The sequence below is a fragment of the Eucyclogobius newberryi genome, unplaced genomic scaffold (assembly GCF_026437365.1).
Source record: "Eucyclogobius newberryi isolate DKJ021-1_F unplaced genomic scaffold, fEucNew1.0.hap1 SCAF_6, whole genome shotgun sequence".
Classification (NCBI taxonomy): Eukaryota; Metazoa; Chordata; class Actinopteri; order Gobiiformes; family Gobiidae; genus Eucyclogobius; species Eucyclogobius newberryi.
In genome coordinates this window covers 36,536,339-36,555,162 of record NW_027316278.1, presented here as the reverse complement: position 1 = coordinate 36,555,162, position 18,824 = coordinate 36,536,339, and the positions used below count along the sequence as shown (strand labels likewise).

Genomic DNA, 18,824 nt, shown 5'->3' with positions numbered 1-18,824 from the left:
TGTGTAAGGTGCGAGACACGGCTAAAGCTTCCCGTTTATCCTCAGCCTGTTCTGCATTTATTTGACTTCTCTACCCAGATTTTGAAAATCTCTTTATTTAATGCATTGGGTTTGGATAATATTTCAGATTTTTTATATTGATTCTACTGTTGTGTGCCGAAAAAAAGGAAACAGCTGATGCTAATGTGTGCTAGCTTTGCTTAGCAAAGCCTGTGTCTGTGTTTAGAGAGAAATCATTATTTTAAAATCTGATTTTCGCAGTCTTGTTTTCTCCTGAGTACGCATTCTCTCTCATCCAATCATCACGCTCATAAGCATTCCAGGAGCCAAAAGCCAGCCAGGCCCCTTTGGAAGGTAGTCCCATGTTGGACTTTACCCACGTTTCTACTGGTTCACTTTGGAGTGCATCAGGACGGTTTAAAGTGTTTTACCTCGTGTCTGAGCCAGAGCAGCTGTGCTCCGTTCAAATCCCCGTCCCGGAGGTGGAACATGATGTCTCCTAAAACATCTGTGCAGTTCAGAAACTCGATCCAAGCAATGCCACTTCAAATGACACACAGTTTACAGTTAGAGGGATAACACAGGGTTAGGTACAGTTCAATCACAGAAATTATATTTATTATTACAAGATGATCCCATAGAAATTATTATGGCAATTCATCAGAAATGTTCCTATAAATGTTATAATAGAATCAAAATATAAAATAAAAAAATACATAAAACAGTGAAAAATTAAATTAATAGCTATATATCCTTATGTGGAATTGTAGATTGCATGTTGTTTGTTTGTTTTGTTTAATGATCTTTTTCTGCAGCTTTTTCAAAATAGCTTTTAATTATAGACCACATGAGACTCATGAGGTCGTGTGAAGTTGTCAAATGAATGAACATTTTGACTCTGCTCCTCAGTGCAGCGCAGGGAAGTACTCCTGCTGTCCAAGTCCAGTTCCTCCACATACACAAAACACCTTCTCATTCTCAAAAGTGTTAATGCTGAAAGTCTTTTGGAATGCTGTTCTTCCCCCTCTCTTTCTCCATCTCTCTTTAGCGCATGTTGGTATCTAAAGTATCTAGTTTTGATACTGGTTTTAGTATCAATTAGTGTATATGAGTATACATTTTTGATGTACTTTGCAGGAATACTTGACTATAGTGCTCAGTAGTTTTAGTTGGTTTTAGTAATAGAATTTGCAGACGACCAATTTGTCCCACGTTGACAGAAAACATGCTAAACATTCCTCTATTCAAATATTTCAAAATACATGCTAGTGCAACTATTTGAGGTCATATTCTTGTGCAAAGAGATTCACTGTACTTGAAGTTGTCCAAACTGTGCAGGCTGCAGAAGGTGGCCAGTCGAGCTAACGCCTCCTGGATCTGGATCGTGCAGTAGTGAGAGGCCACGTGGTTCAGCATCTTCTCTGCCGTCTCAAAAGTGGGCCATGGAGCTTTCAGACAGTACTCCACCACGTACTGCTCATCCTGATCACACAACAGGGAATGGGCACAGGGAAAAAAGGGTCACTCTATGGCGGTATATCGGTAAGAAATGGGAAAACTGTTATAACAGATGAAGAATGGGAATATATAAGCACATATCAATGGAGAAGCACAAAATCACATGTTTGAAGAATTCTGTTGGACAAATCACGGTATTTTATTACACCAGGGAAACTGTGGCTGTCAAGAAGCCCATCACCGTCATGTGTTTTGGGACTGTCCTGTTCATAAATACTGGACTGAGGTTACTGAAGCACTGCGGACTTCAACCTCGACATTCCATTTTTCTTTAATACTATCTGGGACATCACACTCCAACAATGGAAACAATAGATGGATACCTGTGGAATGTACTTTTGGCTACAGCAAAAAAAAAAAAAAAAAGCAAAAACAAGGAAATTAATAACACGGACAGAACCGACTGGACAGGACAGAAATAACTTGATTGGATATTAACAAAATGGAAAAGAAAATCGACTTCAACTGTGAATTTGTAGGGTCAATTGCGGATTATTAAGGAGACAAATGCCACACTGACTTTACGCTTTGTTTTTTGGGCTTCTCTATTTTTTATTTTGTTCTTTTAGTTCAGTTAGTTTTTTGTAGATTACGTTAAAAAAAGGAAAGAAAATAGTGATTTCCTTTAACTCTATTCCTTAATCACTTTGAAAAAGAGCCGTGGTCCAAAATATCACATGTGGTGTGTGATGCTGTGCCGAAGGATTTTCTTTCCTCAGTTTTGGCTTTTTGGATCCAGCCAGCACATAGGCTCAACAGACTTGGATGTGTCTACATACTGACATATCCACGTGACTCACAGAAATCTTCATGAGGTTAGTGCGGGCCTCCTCCACCAGGTCCGACCACAACTCTTGTCCGTAGCCACCCACAGACGCAGAGGCCAACTGCTCCAGCACAAAGTCCAGCTTCACCTTGTAGACCAGCTGCAGAGACAAACATCTTTCAGATAAGGAAAACATCTAATTGTGATTTTTTTTTTTTACAAGAATTAGAGCATTACATTTAAGGGAAGACCAAAATATTTGAATTGCAAAATGAATCTAAAAAATCCTCAGCATTTCAGAATGTTTGAGGTCAAAACTACAAGGTTAGCCACTTTTATACAGAATAGGACATTATATTTTGTTTGTCCATTGCAGGATCTGGGGGAGAATCAGGCCGATAGTTGAAGCTCTGATACAGGAGGAGCAGTGTGGTTTTTAAGTCCTGGTTGTGGAACACTGGACCAGCTCTGTACTCTCCATCGGGTGCTCCCTGTATGACTGGAGCAGGAGCTGTGTTCGGCAGTCAGACCTGCTCCCAGTGCATGTTGGACACCACTAGGGCTGCCCTCTGTTTATTGTTTTTATGGAGAGAATTTCTAGGAGCAGTCAGGGGTCGGAGAGGGTCCGGTTTGGGGACCACAGGATTTCATCTCTGCTGTTTGCAGACGATGTTGTCCTGATGGCTCCATCAAACCCGGACCTGCAACATGCACGGGTATGGTTTGCAGTCGAGTGTGAAGCGGTTGGGATGAGAATCAGCACCTCCAAATCCAAGGTTTTTGAAAAATAATTATAATAAAAATAAAAAGTGGCTTGCACCCGCCAGGTGTGTGTGGAGTCCTTCAAGTTCAAGTATCTCAGGGTCTTGTTCACAAGGGAAGGATGGAATGTGAGATTGACATTTGGATCGGTCTGCAGTGATGCGGTCACTGCATCGGGCACTGGTGAAGAAGGAGCCAAAGACAAAGCTCTAAATTTACCAGTCAATCTATATTCCTACCCTCACCTATGGTCAGGAGCTTTGAAAGGACAAGATCGTCGATACAAAGAGTGAAAATGAGGAGGTGTGTGTGTGTAAGAGCTGGAGGAGGTGTGTGTGTGGAGAGGACAATAATTTCCTGAAGTTGTGCCAAAAGTCTTAATCCATCTTTAACATCAAACAAAACCGTGCATAACGAGAAGCAAGAAAATGGCCTTACCTCCAAGTCCAGCTCAAAAGCAATTGCAAATTTCTCGGCCTCCTCAAACATGTGCTTATGGAGTAATCTGCTCAGCCTGAAAAGAAGAAGGAAAAGAATCTTAAGACAATTTTAAAACATACCATTTATTGAATCATATCAAACAAATCCACTCCTTTACAAGTTGCTTACCTGTTTTCTGGCAATGCCTCTGTGAAGCACCTGATGACAAGAGAAGATATTGGCTGCCCTCGGCTAGGAAAAAGGGAAAAAGATTGAGAAATATGAATAAAAAATACTCTTTTTGCGGCTGCTGCTCTGACATGTCTCACCTTTCAGGGTTCTCACAGATTCCTTCCACTAGATAAAATGTATCCTGCTCAGAATACACACAGACAGACAGCATTGTAAAACAGAAACTACAGAAAATGGGTTCATTCACAACTTTGTACCATGTTGACTTTGGTGCGGACGAGGCAGGAGACGGTGGAGACGTCCAGGGAGTAACACACGGACATGGAAGGCAGCGAGCGGATTTGCAGCGAGTTACTCTGCAAAGTTGTGTGAAATTAAGTTCTAAAGTATCAACATAAATACAAACATTAAAAAGGTGCACTAATCTCTGAAGTGATCAAATTACGGTATTATTGTTATGAGTTGTGAATAATCCAATTTGTTTCTGATCTTCACAACTGAGCAGGCTTTGACAAGGGAAATGATTAGCAAGTTATTGGGGCAAATACTAAAATTAAATAGAAAATGTTAATTTAAAATTAATTGTATTTTGTCTTCCAGATACGAATGATCAGATTTATTTTACACACCAAAAATAAGATCTAATTATTGGGGCTGCAATTAACTAGTTAAGAAGTCGATTAGTCGGACAATTAATGGACGTGTCAAACGATTATAGCTATTGTACTTTGAGACTTTCAACTACATTTTAACCAGATAAAGGATGAAATATGGTGGCTGAAGGCTTCTAGATAGAGAATATTGTTAGCTAAAGTGAATTATCAATGATAATCAGAAAGTCCTTTTTGACATTGATTTACTTTTGCTGCCTTTTTTGAACTTTTTGTATGTGTTTCAGAGCCTGTAAAGTCAAGGAATCGATTATGATGATCAAAATACAACTATGATATTTTTAATAGTCACCTAGTCCCAATCAGTCGTTGCAGCACTTATTGGTTATCTGATTTGACTGACCATGTCAATGTACCCACAACAACCAAAAACAACTGGAATTAACTAAAAAATAATGCAAGCTAAATCAATTTAATGCATACAAAGTAACTGCATCTCCATGGAGACAAGCAGATGACAAACTTCTGAACAGAAACGTATATTCGATGAGAGTATAATACCTGAGAGTTGCCTTGCTTGATGAGTGTGATTATCTTCATACCGCTGCCTTGTCTTTAACAAACAGGTTTTTTTTTTAACTCAAGCTTTCCATCTTAAAATAACTAACATTTAAGAATCACATGAACATTAATCATAACACGTGTATACATACAACGCCGTAAAAGCAGAGCCACATTCTGAGGTCAGCTCAAAGTCGTGAATGGACAGATCCGACCAACAGTGAATCATGATGAAGAAATTCAGGTCCCACAGACTCAGGAGGTCCTGTCATCGCACGGAGAGAAGAGAAAAGGAGTCAAAGGTGGAATGTAAGAGTGGATAAAGGGCGTGCCATTGGTCTGCACTTGAGGAGAAACTCTGCTCTGGTGGTTCATGTTCACGTTAACGTTTGAGTTGTGCCAAGAAATGAACTTGCTTAGGGCGCAGTACCACCACTTGCCTGGAGGAGGCAGTGCGTCCAGTACAGATTGATAGAGCTGAAAGATTTGGGTAAAATATCATGGGATTTATGTATTTAAATATTTGGATTCTGGTCAAAGTCGAGCAGCATTCATTTGACTGAAATCTGAACTTTTAAACTAATCCAAGAAGAATATCATGTTTTAGAAGTCTAAACTACTGGGTTATTGACACAGAATAAGGCAGGATATTTTGTTGTTTGATATGGACTTAAATAATTGCAGTAATTGTTATTTTCTAATTGCGATCATTCAAATTGTTATTTCCATTTGTTTGAGATATTATTGAAATGAGTAGAAATTACAGCAGATTGTTATAAATATTGAATGAAATCTGAAATTTGGAACCATGACTTGCCTGAATACAAATAAGGACACTGGAAATGGATGAAATTCAAATTGGCAGGTAATTTGTTTGATATGTTAAGCACCACAAAATGCTTTTTTTGTGTGTGAACATTTGTGTTTTAATGCTACTTAATACACTAAAGTCTTTAGTTTGAACAGAACTGAGAGTGTTCTGGCACGGGGAGCTCAGTATTCAAATGGACAGGATGTGTGCTTGTCTGGTGTTAATCTGGTTCACATCTTCACAAACGACATCAGACTTCTCTTGAGTCATGAACACTGAACACAGCGTTAGTGCCACTCCGGCAGACTCACCTCTGTATCAAGAATGTAGACAAGGTTCTCTACCACCACCATCTTTCTCACACCTGGAGAGAATACATGACATAAATTACATGAACTATGATTATAATAATGGACAATAATACACCAAGGAATTTAATATACAATTTAGTTTAATATGACTTCACCTACATCTGGTAGAATGCCTCCTATTCAGCTGATGAATATTAAAGCTTTATGTTTATAGACAGTAGTGCTTAAGTATTCAAAAAGGCTCAGGTTGTATCCTAATCCAGACAGTGCTTAAAAACTGTACAAACTGACCTGGGATCAGAGAGTTGTTCACACAATGGGCAAGACACATCTTCCTGTTTGAATCCATTTTCCAGTCTGTTAAAACATTTTCTTGGTCTCCCTGTGATATGAGATGATGTCAATAAGAAGCCACTACATTGCCAAATAACCAGCAGCTGATATGAAACTTTTAAACACAGTGTTCATATGTGTTGTAACTGACCCCTATGAGGATGTGGATCTCTTGGCCCACAGTGAACAGCACTGCAGTACTGCAGCCCTCAGCATGATACTCAGTGGTCGGGTAAAAGTCGATCTTGATGACAGACTGGACCTGTAAAAACCACACCAAAACAATGAACACAGGACAGGACACGCGTGAAACTCCCAGTTGATGATCAATTACCTCTTTTAAGATTCCAAAGTCTGTTTTTTCAATGGCTAAGGTTAAAAAAAGACAGGTTTATATGAATGAATCGATGTTCCCAACAAAACGGTATTCTTTAAAAAGGACTGGAATTGTGCTTATTACCCATTTCCATCTTTGCCAAAGCCAGGTTTGTGATGTGGAAAAAGCCATCTTTGATGACTAAAAACACTTGGTAGGTTCCTGATAGAGAAGATAAGAGCAGTAAAAGCCTACTCTTTTCAAATATGAAACATAAATGAGGAATGGTTACCAGAAGATTCTTTATCCTCCTTTATGATCAGATAGTGATAAGTTTTATTTCCACTGGACTCGTTTTCCACTAAAGCCTAAAAACAGAATAAAATAAATAAAAATATGATATGAATGTGATATTTCATTTGATTCTGACTTCTATTCATTGTGGACAAATGTACACAATACGTGTACATGACACATGCATCACTTACTTTGGTGAGGAGGATTTTCTTGTGTGGCACATAAATTAGATGCAAGTTGCCATTTTGTTCACACACCACTAAAAACTGTCCATTGAGACACACGTCAAACGCTTCTACTTCAGTTTCTACAAATCCAAACCAGGTTGATGAGAAAAAAAGCTGCATCCATATGATGTTATGTCATGCAAATGTCACATGTGTTCACGTACCGAACTGCAAAAGGAGTAGGATGGTCTGGAAGCTCTGGTCAAAGAGGATGACAGTCTTATCAGCCACAACTATGCTCCAGTTTGAGCCGCTGTAGGAGCACAGACGAGGGTCTCCCTGCACCTGCACCCAACAGCACCATGTTAGAGCAGCTGCGCCCGAGGACAGAGCAATGGAGCCACTAGCCAAGACAAGATCAGGACTATTTTGACTAGGGGTGCACTGAAGCAAATATATGGGCCCAATACCGTATGTTACACCTTGATAATGAAAGAGTTACCTCTGCCATCCCTTCAGAAACAGGAAGAAAACAACAGCTCTGTGGACAGAGGCTACTATATTCTAACAGAATAGGCAGTAAATTGATGGAATAAAATCTAAATAAAGCATAAGTCTTATCATTTGTATCGATATAAAACCATGAAAGTACCACCTCATACAAGTGTTTTTGTATTGATCATTGCATTAAAAGATGGTCAGACCGGATTCATCTGTTTAGACATTAAATCAAGTTTGGGCTGTTTAAAGCAAAAATAAGAAGCCGATGTTAATGTTCAATTAAGGACTTGTGAAAACTAGCATTGTGTGTGCTTATCTTGGGACCATTAACCACATGTGGCGTGTTTTGACCCTGGATTGCTAAACTCACAACCAATAAAACTGAGGAGAGATGCAGAGAGAGCTCAGAGATGTTTGTGACGTCCTGTGACTGAGACCTCCAAGCATTTCTCCTCGCGCGAGTAAAATAACTACCTCCTGTGTCGTTCTTGTTTTTTGGAATGTTTTGAGCTTAACTATGACAAAACTTTAATCCATTGTTAATTTTGAGCCAAAAGTTACACTTTTAAAAGCGCTAGAAACATTTTAGATTAAACTTATCATTAAAAATAAGCTCAACAAATTCACTCGCGACCCGTGATAAAGGCAAAGCTTTTTTCAGACATTATTTGACAGGTTTTCCTCCTGAAACGATTAGATTGAACATATTTACTCAAAATAACTTTAGTGTGAGAGGTTTTAAGGAGAAGAAAGAATGTCGAGTGTCTGATGAGACACAGTGTGAGGAGGGACTGTCTCTGCTGCTGTTACAGGAGGAGGCGGAGCAACATGATGATGACACATGACTGGAGAGGTTCAGAGACACTTTAGTCTGAGAAATAATCTAAATAAAATAAAAAATGTACTCTCATAAAGAATTGTATTATAGCCCATCTATATCTAAACATAGTGCTAAATAAGTGATAGCTCTACATTTTTTTCATCAAAGACGGGTATTATGTGTTCAGACTGGTTCTACACATTTTAAAATAGAATTGATCCATATTTTAGAATAAATATCGGCCTAATATATCGGTTATCGGCCCAAGCTTTTCACATAACATCAGTATCGGCCTAAAATGTCCATATCTGTGCGCTGATGATAGATGCAACAATATTTTTGTGGGTCTATCTTTTTGTGGGTATTTTTCTTTGTACAAGTAGAGTTATTTGTTATAATAGTTGTTATTCTAATGTACCACTATAACATTTGAGCATTTTTATCATTTTCAAGAACAAGGTCAAATGTACTTTAAAAAGGAGAGGAAATTCAAATATAGACTTTGGACCCAACTCAAAAACGTTTTTAAAAAACATGTTCAACACTTTGTAAATTGTACATTTTTATATTCGTAATTTTAAACTAATTTGATCATTACTGCCAGAAAATTTTGCTAAATTGTTTCTTTAATGACCATAAAACAAATTGAATTTCTGTTAAAAAAAAAAATTGGAAGTATTGGATAGAAATCTTTATCAATAACATCAATGCTTGCTACTTCCGAATGACAGATTAGCTCGTTAAAGTTATAAACGTTTCCATGTTCTTTCTCCACCACCTCTAAGGTTAAGTTCACTCAGTGGGTTTACGTGCGAACGAAAAAAAAGAATAGTTGGATTTAATCCGATAGTATCAGGTTTGTAATCACTGATTCTGAAGTGTTGCTTAACTCTAATGCTGTCATTGTACTGACTGTGTGTGTTCAGTGTTTTACAGTATGATGTTTCAGTGGAATAAATCCAAGTCAAAATGTTTTACCTCATCTTATTAGAATCCAATCAGACAAAAAAAATACTCTAGGGTTCTTTTCATAATCCTATGAAAGTCAAATAAAGCTTACAAATCCCATAGGCCTTACTATCTTTTGAGTATGTGTGTTGATAGTAGTCAGGATGTATTAAGTATCCTTATAGTCTATATATATTTCCTTCAGCAATATAGCAAAGCACTTCAAAATGTATTATGGTGACAGGCCAAAGAACCACTGATTAATAATGACAACATTATAGTTCCGGGTTAAAGTACCTGACTAACTGCAGAGATCTTGACCAGAGTGTCCACCTGGTACAGCCCACTGCTGCTCTCCTCTCTGGACACACTGCCCAGCCGCACAGTGTTGGTGTCCTCGTTGGTCAGAATCTCAACGTCACTCCACATTGCCATTTTCTGTGGTCAAAACAAAACACAGTAAATAAGTATGGTAATGCTACTGCCAAACTAGAACAAGCAGTGACTGTCTGTGCCTTAATGTTACGCTTTAGCTGCATATATTATGGAAATAAGGGGATAAAACTGTTTAATTGTGCGTCACAGTATATACCGCTTCGTTCACGAGCTGAATAAAATGTCTAAATCTCCAAAAACCATCAGTTTTTGCTGTATGTCCAGTCAAACCTCACGAAAATAACCCAAACGCAACGCCATTTTGGGTTGAAATTTGGCGGGTTGTTGCAGGAAGTAAATTAGGAAAATAAAATCCCTGAGTTGTGTCTTGTAGGCAAGCTGCTTTCACGTCCCCCGCTGAAACTTCACCATAAAAACGAAATTATTTATTAATTATTATTTATTCTACAATGTCCTCGTCTGATGGTTTATACACGTGGCAATGTGCTTCATTTATAAGGCATTTCTATCTGTTTCTGTGGCCCTTTCCCTACGCACTAGTCCTCATTTTGCGCATTACCGTGAAGGTAATATTAGTAATTTTAATAGCATGACCTGACGCACGGGCTTCCCAGGGGCCGCGTCTTATGTGAGGCAGTTTCCTTTCTTTTTCTCTCGTTGTCTGACTCTGCGTTGACTCATCTACCTTCTCTGTCTTCGCTGCAGTCGATTTTTTCATGTTTTTGTGTTGAAGTTCAAGCAATGTTATTCCAGATCGTAGAGGCTAAAACTGATTTATTATTTTTATTTAATCAATCTATAAATTTATGTTTTGTGTTTTTCGCAATAAAACACTATTATATATATATATATATATATATATATATATATATATATATATATATATATATATATATATATATATATATATATATATATATATATATTATTAGCAAAAGATGGCGTAGTGGAGCAAATGAAACACGTCCTCAACATCAACAACTGAACTGCCCTGAATGGTAAAATGAGGGAAAATAAAATCGAGAGGCGTGACCATGGGGCATTGATCTATTGTATTATTACATGTGGGCGTGACGGTTCCGTGTGGTTGCCAGTTCCTGAAGACGAAACCATGGAGATGTTCTTATACTTCTGCACTTCAATAGAAAAAATAAAAACATTTAGAGATAGAGAAATTACATAATTGAAAACGTCTTCTGTAGTTTACTTATATAAAGATAGGAAACTGCATTTCATCATTAAATGTTTTAATATTAAGAAGTTGAGTGACATTAAATAGAACCTAATTTACTGATGAACTAAATAATTGAAAATTGGTGCAAAAAATAATAATTTCACCAATTGTTGGGGGGGTTTGAAGTTTAATAAATTAATCAAACTTAGATTATAATTTGATAAGCATTTGCTGAGATAGAATTAGATCTCAGCAAAAGCTTCTTTACGATTCAAAGAGATAATACAACTTTAGGTGAATATTTGACAATGTTGTTTTTACGTAAAAAACCTCGAACTGATAAAGGTGTGTCATTACTAATCAGTTCGATAAATGTCAGTCCAATCGTAGTATAAAATGTAATATTTTAAAAAGAGTAAATAGATGACTTAGTCAAGTCAAACCTGGCAACCCCCAGTGACCGTCCATAGTCAGACTCCGACGGAACAAGAAGACCCCAGTGTTGTTCCTGTGCGGGGTCCACGGTGTTACTTTAAACGTTTTTGGGTACAGATTATGTCGGTAAGCGAGGTTAAAGGTTATGCGTGCACGGGGATTGCTGTGTCGGTGCCACTTTGCCGATTAGGAACCATTTGCTGTAAATACGTTTTCACAAAGATGGCGACTAGCAACAACAGCAGTGTTAGCTTCAGGCCTGGTTCAAGCTCTATTTATTTATGTCATCGTTTTACACACGAAGACCTGTATTAATGCTATCTGAGGTAGATGTGTAGGTAATCATGGGATTGTCTGTATGCCTGCTATGATTCTACCTTCATTGTTAATAATGGCGTCTTAATTTGACGATGTAATCAAAGAGAAATTTGAACATGGGAAAATTCCAAATCAAATATGCCTGTAAATATTGACAGTGGCACGTTGTTCTAGCTATATATTCTCCTTCCCCGTGTCCAGGCCAGCGACAGTGAGTGTGCGGACGTGAACAGAGAAGCTTCTCCCGTAAAGTCCTTCCCCATGGAGCCGAGGAGATCATCCCGGAGCAGATCCCCCCGGAGCAGATCCCCCCGAAGCAGATCCCCCCGAAGCAGATCCCCTCGAAGCAGATCCCCCCGGAGCTTCAAACGGCACCGCTCACGCTCCAGGGACAGAAAACGTGAGTGTCCTGCTCCTCACATTTGTGTTTAGACTGTTGTGATTCACTTGTGTCGGGTTTGTGTCTTTAGGAGACAGAAAACACAGACGCAGCAGGAGCAAAGAGGTAAATAACAAACTTTTGTCATTTCAAATCACTCATTTACAGCTTTATTATCTTATTTAAAAAAGGTGAGTATTTATCAAAATAGAAATATATTTATTTCATTTGGTAAGAAGGTTTTGTCTTTATTTATATTCACATAATCCAGTATAGTCTAGTGTTTCTTTATTAATATATATTTCAATCAAATTTAGTTACCAATTAATGTTGGAATGTGTGTAGATCAAATGATAACATTTGTACAATAAATCATACTCAGCGTGCTAATGCACGAAGAGACTGATCTGAAGACCCTGCTGACATAGCAAAAAATATGTCTTCTACGGGGACAGGTAATTATCTGCCATTAAGAATCTGTTTGTTTCACTTTTCACTGTAGATTAAGGCTTAACTTTTAATTTTTGCTAATTTTTACCTATAAACTCGATTCCTGTGGGCAAACAGTCTGCCGCAAAAAGTATTTATTATGATTGATGAAACCTGTCAATAGAAGTACATCACTGTATATTACAGTATTAAGTGGTGACTCCCAAATGTTTTGTATTGACAGGTTTGTAATCTTGAGCGAAACATTGTTTCTCATGATTTGAATCCAGCATGCCCTGATATGTCATCTGAAGTATTTGGGATGCCTTAATTCAATCTATCTATGATTCAGTACTTTATGACCTATTTGATTTGAAATGAAGAGTAACTTTTGTTTCAGATTGTCGACATTGTTGATACCATCTGCTCACCGCCCTGGTACTAACTTTTTTTGTTGCACTATTTTCCTGAAAGAGAACTTCTTCTTAAAACAGGCTCGTAAGAGGGACCATGAAAAGGCTTCAAAATCGCACAAAAAAGCATATGACGCAGACAGACTGTCCGTGGAGAATGGAGAGGAGCGGTCGAGGCGGAAAGAGCACAAGACGTCCAGAGAGCGCAGCCCGTCTCGGTCCTTGTCCCGTGAGAGGTCAGTGGAGCAGGAACACAGTATCACAACTGTGAAGGGAGTTGGTTGGGTTTTGTCCCGTTTTGACCAGATCTGTTCGGTTTCAGATGCCATCACAGCAAGAGCAAGGACAAACGGAAGTCCAGGTCCCGTAGCAGAGACCGGAAGAAGAAGGCCAGATCCAGGTCTGGCTCCAGGTCCAAGCACCGGCATCAGAGCAGGAGCCGCAGCAAGAGCAGGTGCTTCAACTCTCTGACTGACGCTCCTCTGTGCAATGTCAACCTGTGCTCATGTTCTATACTATTCTGAATCGAACAGAGACAGAAAGAAGAGGCCAGAAAAAGTGCGGAGGAGAAGCAAGTCTGCAAGTCCACCAAACTTTAGAGGACGAAACGCCGCTATGGATGCACAGGAGGCCCTGGCCAGAAGGTAACGGGGCTGCTGCATCTGCCACAATATGAAGATAAGGTTGTCATCTTAAGTTTGGGAGCAGGGCCATACCCCTTTCACGCCCCTTCCTGCGGCTACACTATTAAGGCATCCAGGTCACACACATCAGCGTGTGACTTAAGACAATATATGTCATTACATTACTGCTATTAAGACTTTCAGCCTGAAATACCTTTCCACAATAAGTTAAGCAGATGTGTAACTCTCAAAGAAAAATGTTTGTGAAGAAATTCCAATGGGGTTTTTTTCCTCTCCAGACTGGAGCGTGCTAAGAAGCTCCAGGAGCAGAAGGAGAAGGATCTGCTGGAGAAACAGCACCAGCAGCATCAGGAGATTGCTGCAGGTGAGATATACAGTCGTAGATTTTTCAACAGGGGACAAGTTGTTGTCAAACTGTGTTTGATTAATTCCCAGCTGCTGCTCCTACAGTCGCGGCAGTCGCTGCAGCCGCAGCCACCAGCCCAGGCCTGGACGTGGCTGCTCTGCTGGCCTCGGGTACACAGGTCACTCCACAGATTGCTATGGCAGCGCAGATGGCTGCTCTTCAGGCCAAAACTCTGGCAGAAACTGGTATAGCAGTGCCTAGCTACTACAACCCTGCTGCTGTGAACCCTATGAAGTTTGCTGAGCAGGAGAAGAAGAGGAAGATGCTATGGCAAGGAAAGAAGGAAGGGGTAACAAACATCTGCCTATGATTAACACATTTTTGACCCAACATGAGTTTATATCAGATGTTCTTGTTCAAAGGACAAGTCCCAGACAGCTGAGCTGTGGGAGAAGCTAAATTTTGGGAATAAAAACCAGAATTCCAAGTTCCGAAAACTGATGGGTATAAAAGTAAGTTCTGGCTGCCTCTCATTTACACATTTACACATTTACCGAGCCCTGTTCTGCTGTTCCTGCTGCAGTAGTTTTTTTAAATTTCATTATTAAGGACCATTTTTGTCTGTTATTTTAACTTCTTAGAGGGAGCTGAGTCAACTTGTTGAGTAATTCTTGAATATATTTACTTAATTGCACATTATTGTGGTTTAAAATCAAGATTACTGTTTTTTTTTTTCAGTTTTATTAGTTTGGTGGTAAATATTTATCAAAGTTTTACGTCTGAAGTTGCAGTTTATTTAACCTGTTACCACCCACCTGTCCGCCGGCGAACATTTTCTATATCTCAAATATTCTCTTACATCATCACTTTTATTTCCGTGGTCAATACCAGCAAGCCATACATCATTTTAAAGCTTATTTTCTCAACAAAACGAATATGTCATTGATTTACATTAAATAATATGCCCCAAGAAGCAATTGCCAATAGTTTGTGAGAAAGTCTCAACTTTTACAAACGCATGTCCTGTTTGCTGTTTATGACGGACGAAACGGCTTTAATTCTGTACATCCTTGTACTCAGTCTGTCCGTAAGGAATCATTGAAAAACAATATCCACTTGTATTTTTCCTGAAGTTATCCGATTTCAAGATATTGTCAAGTAAACAAACTTTTCTTCGTTTCTCGCCGGACGAGAATGCGCTTGTCCGCCGCATTTCTCCGTCCATAACAAATGACCTGTTTGACTTATACGATAGTGTTTGACATCGATCTCTTCCTTAGACTGTTACCTACAGAATGAGACCACGAATTTTTCTGTCACCGGGTTTGTTTGCTACAGCCTCCGGAGGAAAAAAATTCTGCGCTTCCGAAGCGCGCGTCCATCTTTGTTTTTAGCCCTTAGCTTCTGCTAACAGGCACGCAGGAGACTTTGAGTGACATATTATTCTAGCCAATCAGGAGACCTTTTTCCTGATAGGCGGGACAAAGGCCTTATTGACACAGAATCTTCTGTATTCTCGTGCGTAAGGCTCCGGGAAGGCTGTAAAGAGCCAGATTTATCGGCAGGATTTTGCGCATAACGTTTCGTTTTCTAATTTTATTAGCCTTTTGGACGTGCATTTTGTTAGATATATGTATTATTATACCAATACAAAAATAAAATAAAAATATTATATATATATATATTTTTTTAACCTCTATATGGGAAATTCATGGGTAAACTCATATTTACACATTTTCACTTTTTTTTTTTTTTAGCGGTTATAATTGCTATTAGTGGCCTACAAAACATCAAAATGTATGTTATGATCATAGAGGAGCTAAAATTGTAATAAAACAGTTTGGCACAGTTGGAACATATTTGGATCACTTGTTCCGAATATACTTTTTGATACAAAAAGGTCAACAGCACCAAAATGCCTGTTCCTAGAGATCTGAAACTTTACACAGTTGTTGTCAACAAGATAAACATCATGTACAGTGAACAGCATATGCACACAATGAAGTATGTCATGCTCAGGACCATTACAAATTGACAATATTCAGGCGAGACTAAAAAAGGATGTTTTGTTTATGTTTGGGCCTCTGTAGTGTAAGTTCTGAAGCCCTGACAGTGTTCATGTGCACATCTGCAGAAACTAGAAGGCCTAAGCTTTCTAATGATGCATCACACTTGCATGTGGAACATAAGATCCTCTTTTAATAAGCAATGCCATTTGGGTATGTCCAACCATTGTGCACAGGGCGAAAATAGGTGGGTGGTAACAGGTTAAAGGTCCCATAACATGCAAAATCGACTTTTCAGAGCTTTTAACCTTCTTACATTGCTATTTGTGCTTCATAAATGTACCCAGAGTGTTTTTTTTATTGATTCCCGCAGTGTTTAGCTATATTACAGACTATCTCCTTTCCGCGAATCTCCAAACTGACGGGCGGTGGGTGCAAGACCGCGTCATAACCACAGGCACGCGTCATCACCCTCCCGCCTGCCGCCTCCCGCCCCCTTCCCCCCGGCTCCGCGCTGCTCCAGGCTCGTCTCACCATACAAGCCCCGTAGTTTTTCAGCTTCGATTTATGACGAAACACGGCTCAAAGAGGCCCAAAACTTCATTAATGATATCGCACTCTTTACTATTATCACAATGGTGAAGGTTTATGTGGCAGTTGATGCAGCAACCGTGCGTGCGCGCGTGTGCATGTTATATGTATATGATATATTATATATCTGTTCTGCGCACGCTGTAGAATAAACACCAGATTTATTTAGTCTCAAAGTAGTGTTGATCTGAAGTTCTATCGTTTCTCACTCACTAGCACGGAGCAGCGCACGGCGGAGCACACAGCTGTGGGGCACACACTACGTTACGGGTGGGCGGGGCACAAACGCGCTCTGAGACTACGTAACGGGTTGGGCGGGGGAGCCAGATGGCTCTTAAGGGTGGGGGCAAATATCAAACCAAGCCGTTTGCATTTCCGGGTTGGTGAGGGGGTCCAAGGTCTGGGTGATATTTCTTAACTATTATGTTATGGGTGTTGCACAACCCTTATTATTATCAATTATACACTTAAGGTAGACTACGAAACGTGAAAGAAGCATGTTATGGCCCCTTTAATGAGGGATTACACCAACTTGCAGTTTATGATTTAAAAAAATATATATATAATAAAGAAATTAAAGTTTAGAATTACAGGAAGTAGTGCTGAGTAAATCAATAGCCAGAAAAGGGAATTCTCTCTGAGTTCACAAACTCTTGAATCCATCTTGTTAGGACCCTGCTGATTCGGGCCAATCACATGGCATTTAGGGACTAGGACCAATCACAGAGCAGCATTGTGGTTTGGGGGGGATGTTAAAACAAACAGACCAAAATAAACATGGTGGCGACGCACTTTGGTCTATTTTAGGAGAAATACCAATTAAGTATTTTCTAATTGTCCTGACTGCGCTCGGCGAGGGCCTTCCCTGAAAGATTCATGTGAACATCTCAATTCAGAGTGAGACACCGATCAATCTGGCATTATATTTATTGTCAAATCATAACTGTTGTGTACTTTTATATGGATTTTGCCCTTGTTTACTATATGGTTGCTAGGTAACAGTTGTGGAATTATGGAATCTACCTATATCATATTTGCTGCACTTGTTTAACCACAAACTAATGTAAACTTGACAAAAATTGTCAAACTGGGGATATCAAGGTAAAATGTTAGTTAAATCTACATTTTAGTGAAGTGAAATATGTAATCTAACCTGCCATATGCACTTAAAATGTTATGTTCAAATCAGATCTGTGCACTAACTAGCTTACTGTCTCAAAGCTAATGCTAACTTTAAAGAAAAATATAAAATAAACAACTTAATATGTATGTATGTGTGTACTTAATATGTAAATGATTTCAGATTGTGGAATTGTGAATTTAATATTTGACCTAAATTGGCACTGACACAAAGACCTACCGTACCGTTATACAAAAGTGGCCAGTATCAAGCTTTCATTTGTAAAGTCTTTATCATCTTAAGGCACATCCAAAACCAAAAACTCCATAGATCTCCAAATTGGACAGGAAGTTGTGACGCTAACACTTAGCGAGCCGGGTGGCATTATAGTTCACATAAGAACTACTGCTGCATGTTTAATCGTCTTCCCCCACAGTGCGTCTAATAAAGGCTTTGTTCTGTCCCATGTGCTGGTGCAGGGGGACGAGGAGGTGGAAACAGCCAAACCTCTGAATGACGATGGTTTGAAGACTTTGCAGAAGCAGGAGGAGATGTTCAGGAACCTGGATGTTCAGTACGAGATGGCGCGCTCGCAGACACACACCCAGAGGGGCATGGGGCTGGGCTTCTTCTCACGGGGCCCGGAGACCATGTAGCACCATGCAGGGACTACTTCATCCATCTGCGTGCTGGACCTGTGCTTCATTTACTGTATAGGCAACCATCTGCAACATACATTATGTGTAAATATGGAAGTGCTGACTTTATCTCAGCAATTAGATGAACTGATTATGTTTTAATGTAGTTTTCGTAGTTTTTTTTTTCTATTTTAACTTCTATTAATGTGATTGTTTGAACATACTAAATATGTGAAGTAAGTGAGCTCTGTTTACATAGATTTAGTGAAAGGCAGCTGTTTGTGTGGGATCAGAAATTCCTGTTTTCCAGATTTCAAGAGGTTTTGATGGAAAAGTGGATTAACATTTCGTTATAAAGAGGATCTGTCCCTGACACAAGGACTACTCACGGCTGCACTGGGACTCCTGTGGCAGATTATCATCACATGTTTTAGATGTGCGTTCAATAAACATGTTTATGTTGTACTAAAGTCTCCTCTGCCTTCACTCATGTTTCACCGGTTTTGTTAACCCTCAAATACTGATTCAAGACTGTTTGAACTGCTGCTTTCTATCTTGTATGTGGACTACTACAGACATTTGCAGTGTGCTGTAGTTTTAA

At 39.2% G+C, this 18,824-nt stretch overlaps 2 protein-coding genes across 6 annotated transcripts in view; one reads left to right on the top strand and one right to left on the bottom strand.

The window, feature by feature from the left end:
- Positions 1-10,032, bottom strand: part of kntc1 (kinetochore associated 1) — a 44,252-nt gene extending 34,220 nt beyond the window's left edge. The window contains 19 exon segments of the mRNA XM_072433741.1: positions 432-543; positions 1,316-1,482; positions 2,319-2,444; positions 3,485-3,560; positions 3,656-3,718; positions 3,796-3,839; positions 3,916-4,014; positions 4,831-4,882; positions 4,983-5,095; positions 5,953-6,005; positions 6,244-6,334; positions 6,437-6,547; positions 6,620-6,654; positions 6,746-6,823; positions 6,894-6,969; positions 7,090-7,205; positions 7,290-7,410; positions 9,632-9,772; positions 9,927-10,032. Of these exon segments, the coding sequence (XP_072289842.1) occupies positions 432-543; positions 1,316-1,482; positions 2,319-2,444; positions 3,485-3,560; positions 3,656-3,718; positions 3,796-3,839; positions 3,916-4,014; positions 4,831-4,882; positions 4,983-5,095; positions 5,953-6,005; positions 6,244-6,334; positions 6,437-6,547; positions 6,620-6,654; positions 6,746-6,823; positions 6,894-6,969; positions 7,090-7,205; positions 7,290-7,410; positions 9,632-9,769 (1,671 nt within the window). The 5' untranslated portion in view covers positions 9,770-9,772; positions 9,927-10,032.
- A 1,317-nt stretch (positions 10,033-11,349) lies between these two features.
- rsrc2 (arginine/serine-rich coiled-coil 2) lies at positions 11,350-18,693 on the top strand. Of its 5 annotated transcripts, XM_072433747.1 has the most exons (11): positions 11,350-11,465; positions 11,859-11,997; positions 12,028-12,057; positions 12,128-12,162; positions 12,960-13,114; positions 13,201-13,332; positions 13,412-13,522; positions 13,801-13,886; positions 13,958-14,217; positions 14,291-14,380; positions 18,065-18,693. In XM_072433747.1, exons 1-11 carry the CDS (start codon positions 11,460-11,462, stop codon positions 18,239-18,241), a joined length of 1,221 nt encoding a protein of 406 aa, XP_072289848.1. In that variant the 5' UTR covers positions 11,350-11,459; the 3' UTR covers positions 18,242-18,693. The 5 variants fall into 5 exon arrangements, with proteins under 5 accessions (XP_072289848.1, XP_072289847.1, XP_072289846.1 ...); XM_072433746.1 differs by having other exon boundaries at positions 11,859-12,057; positions 13,973-14,217; XM_072433745.1 differs by having other exon boundaries at positions 11,859-12,057.
- Positions 18,694-18,824: the final 131 nt, after the last annotated feature.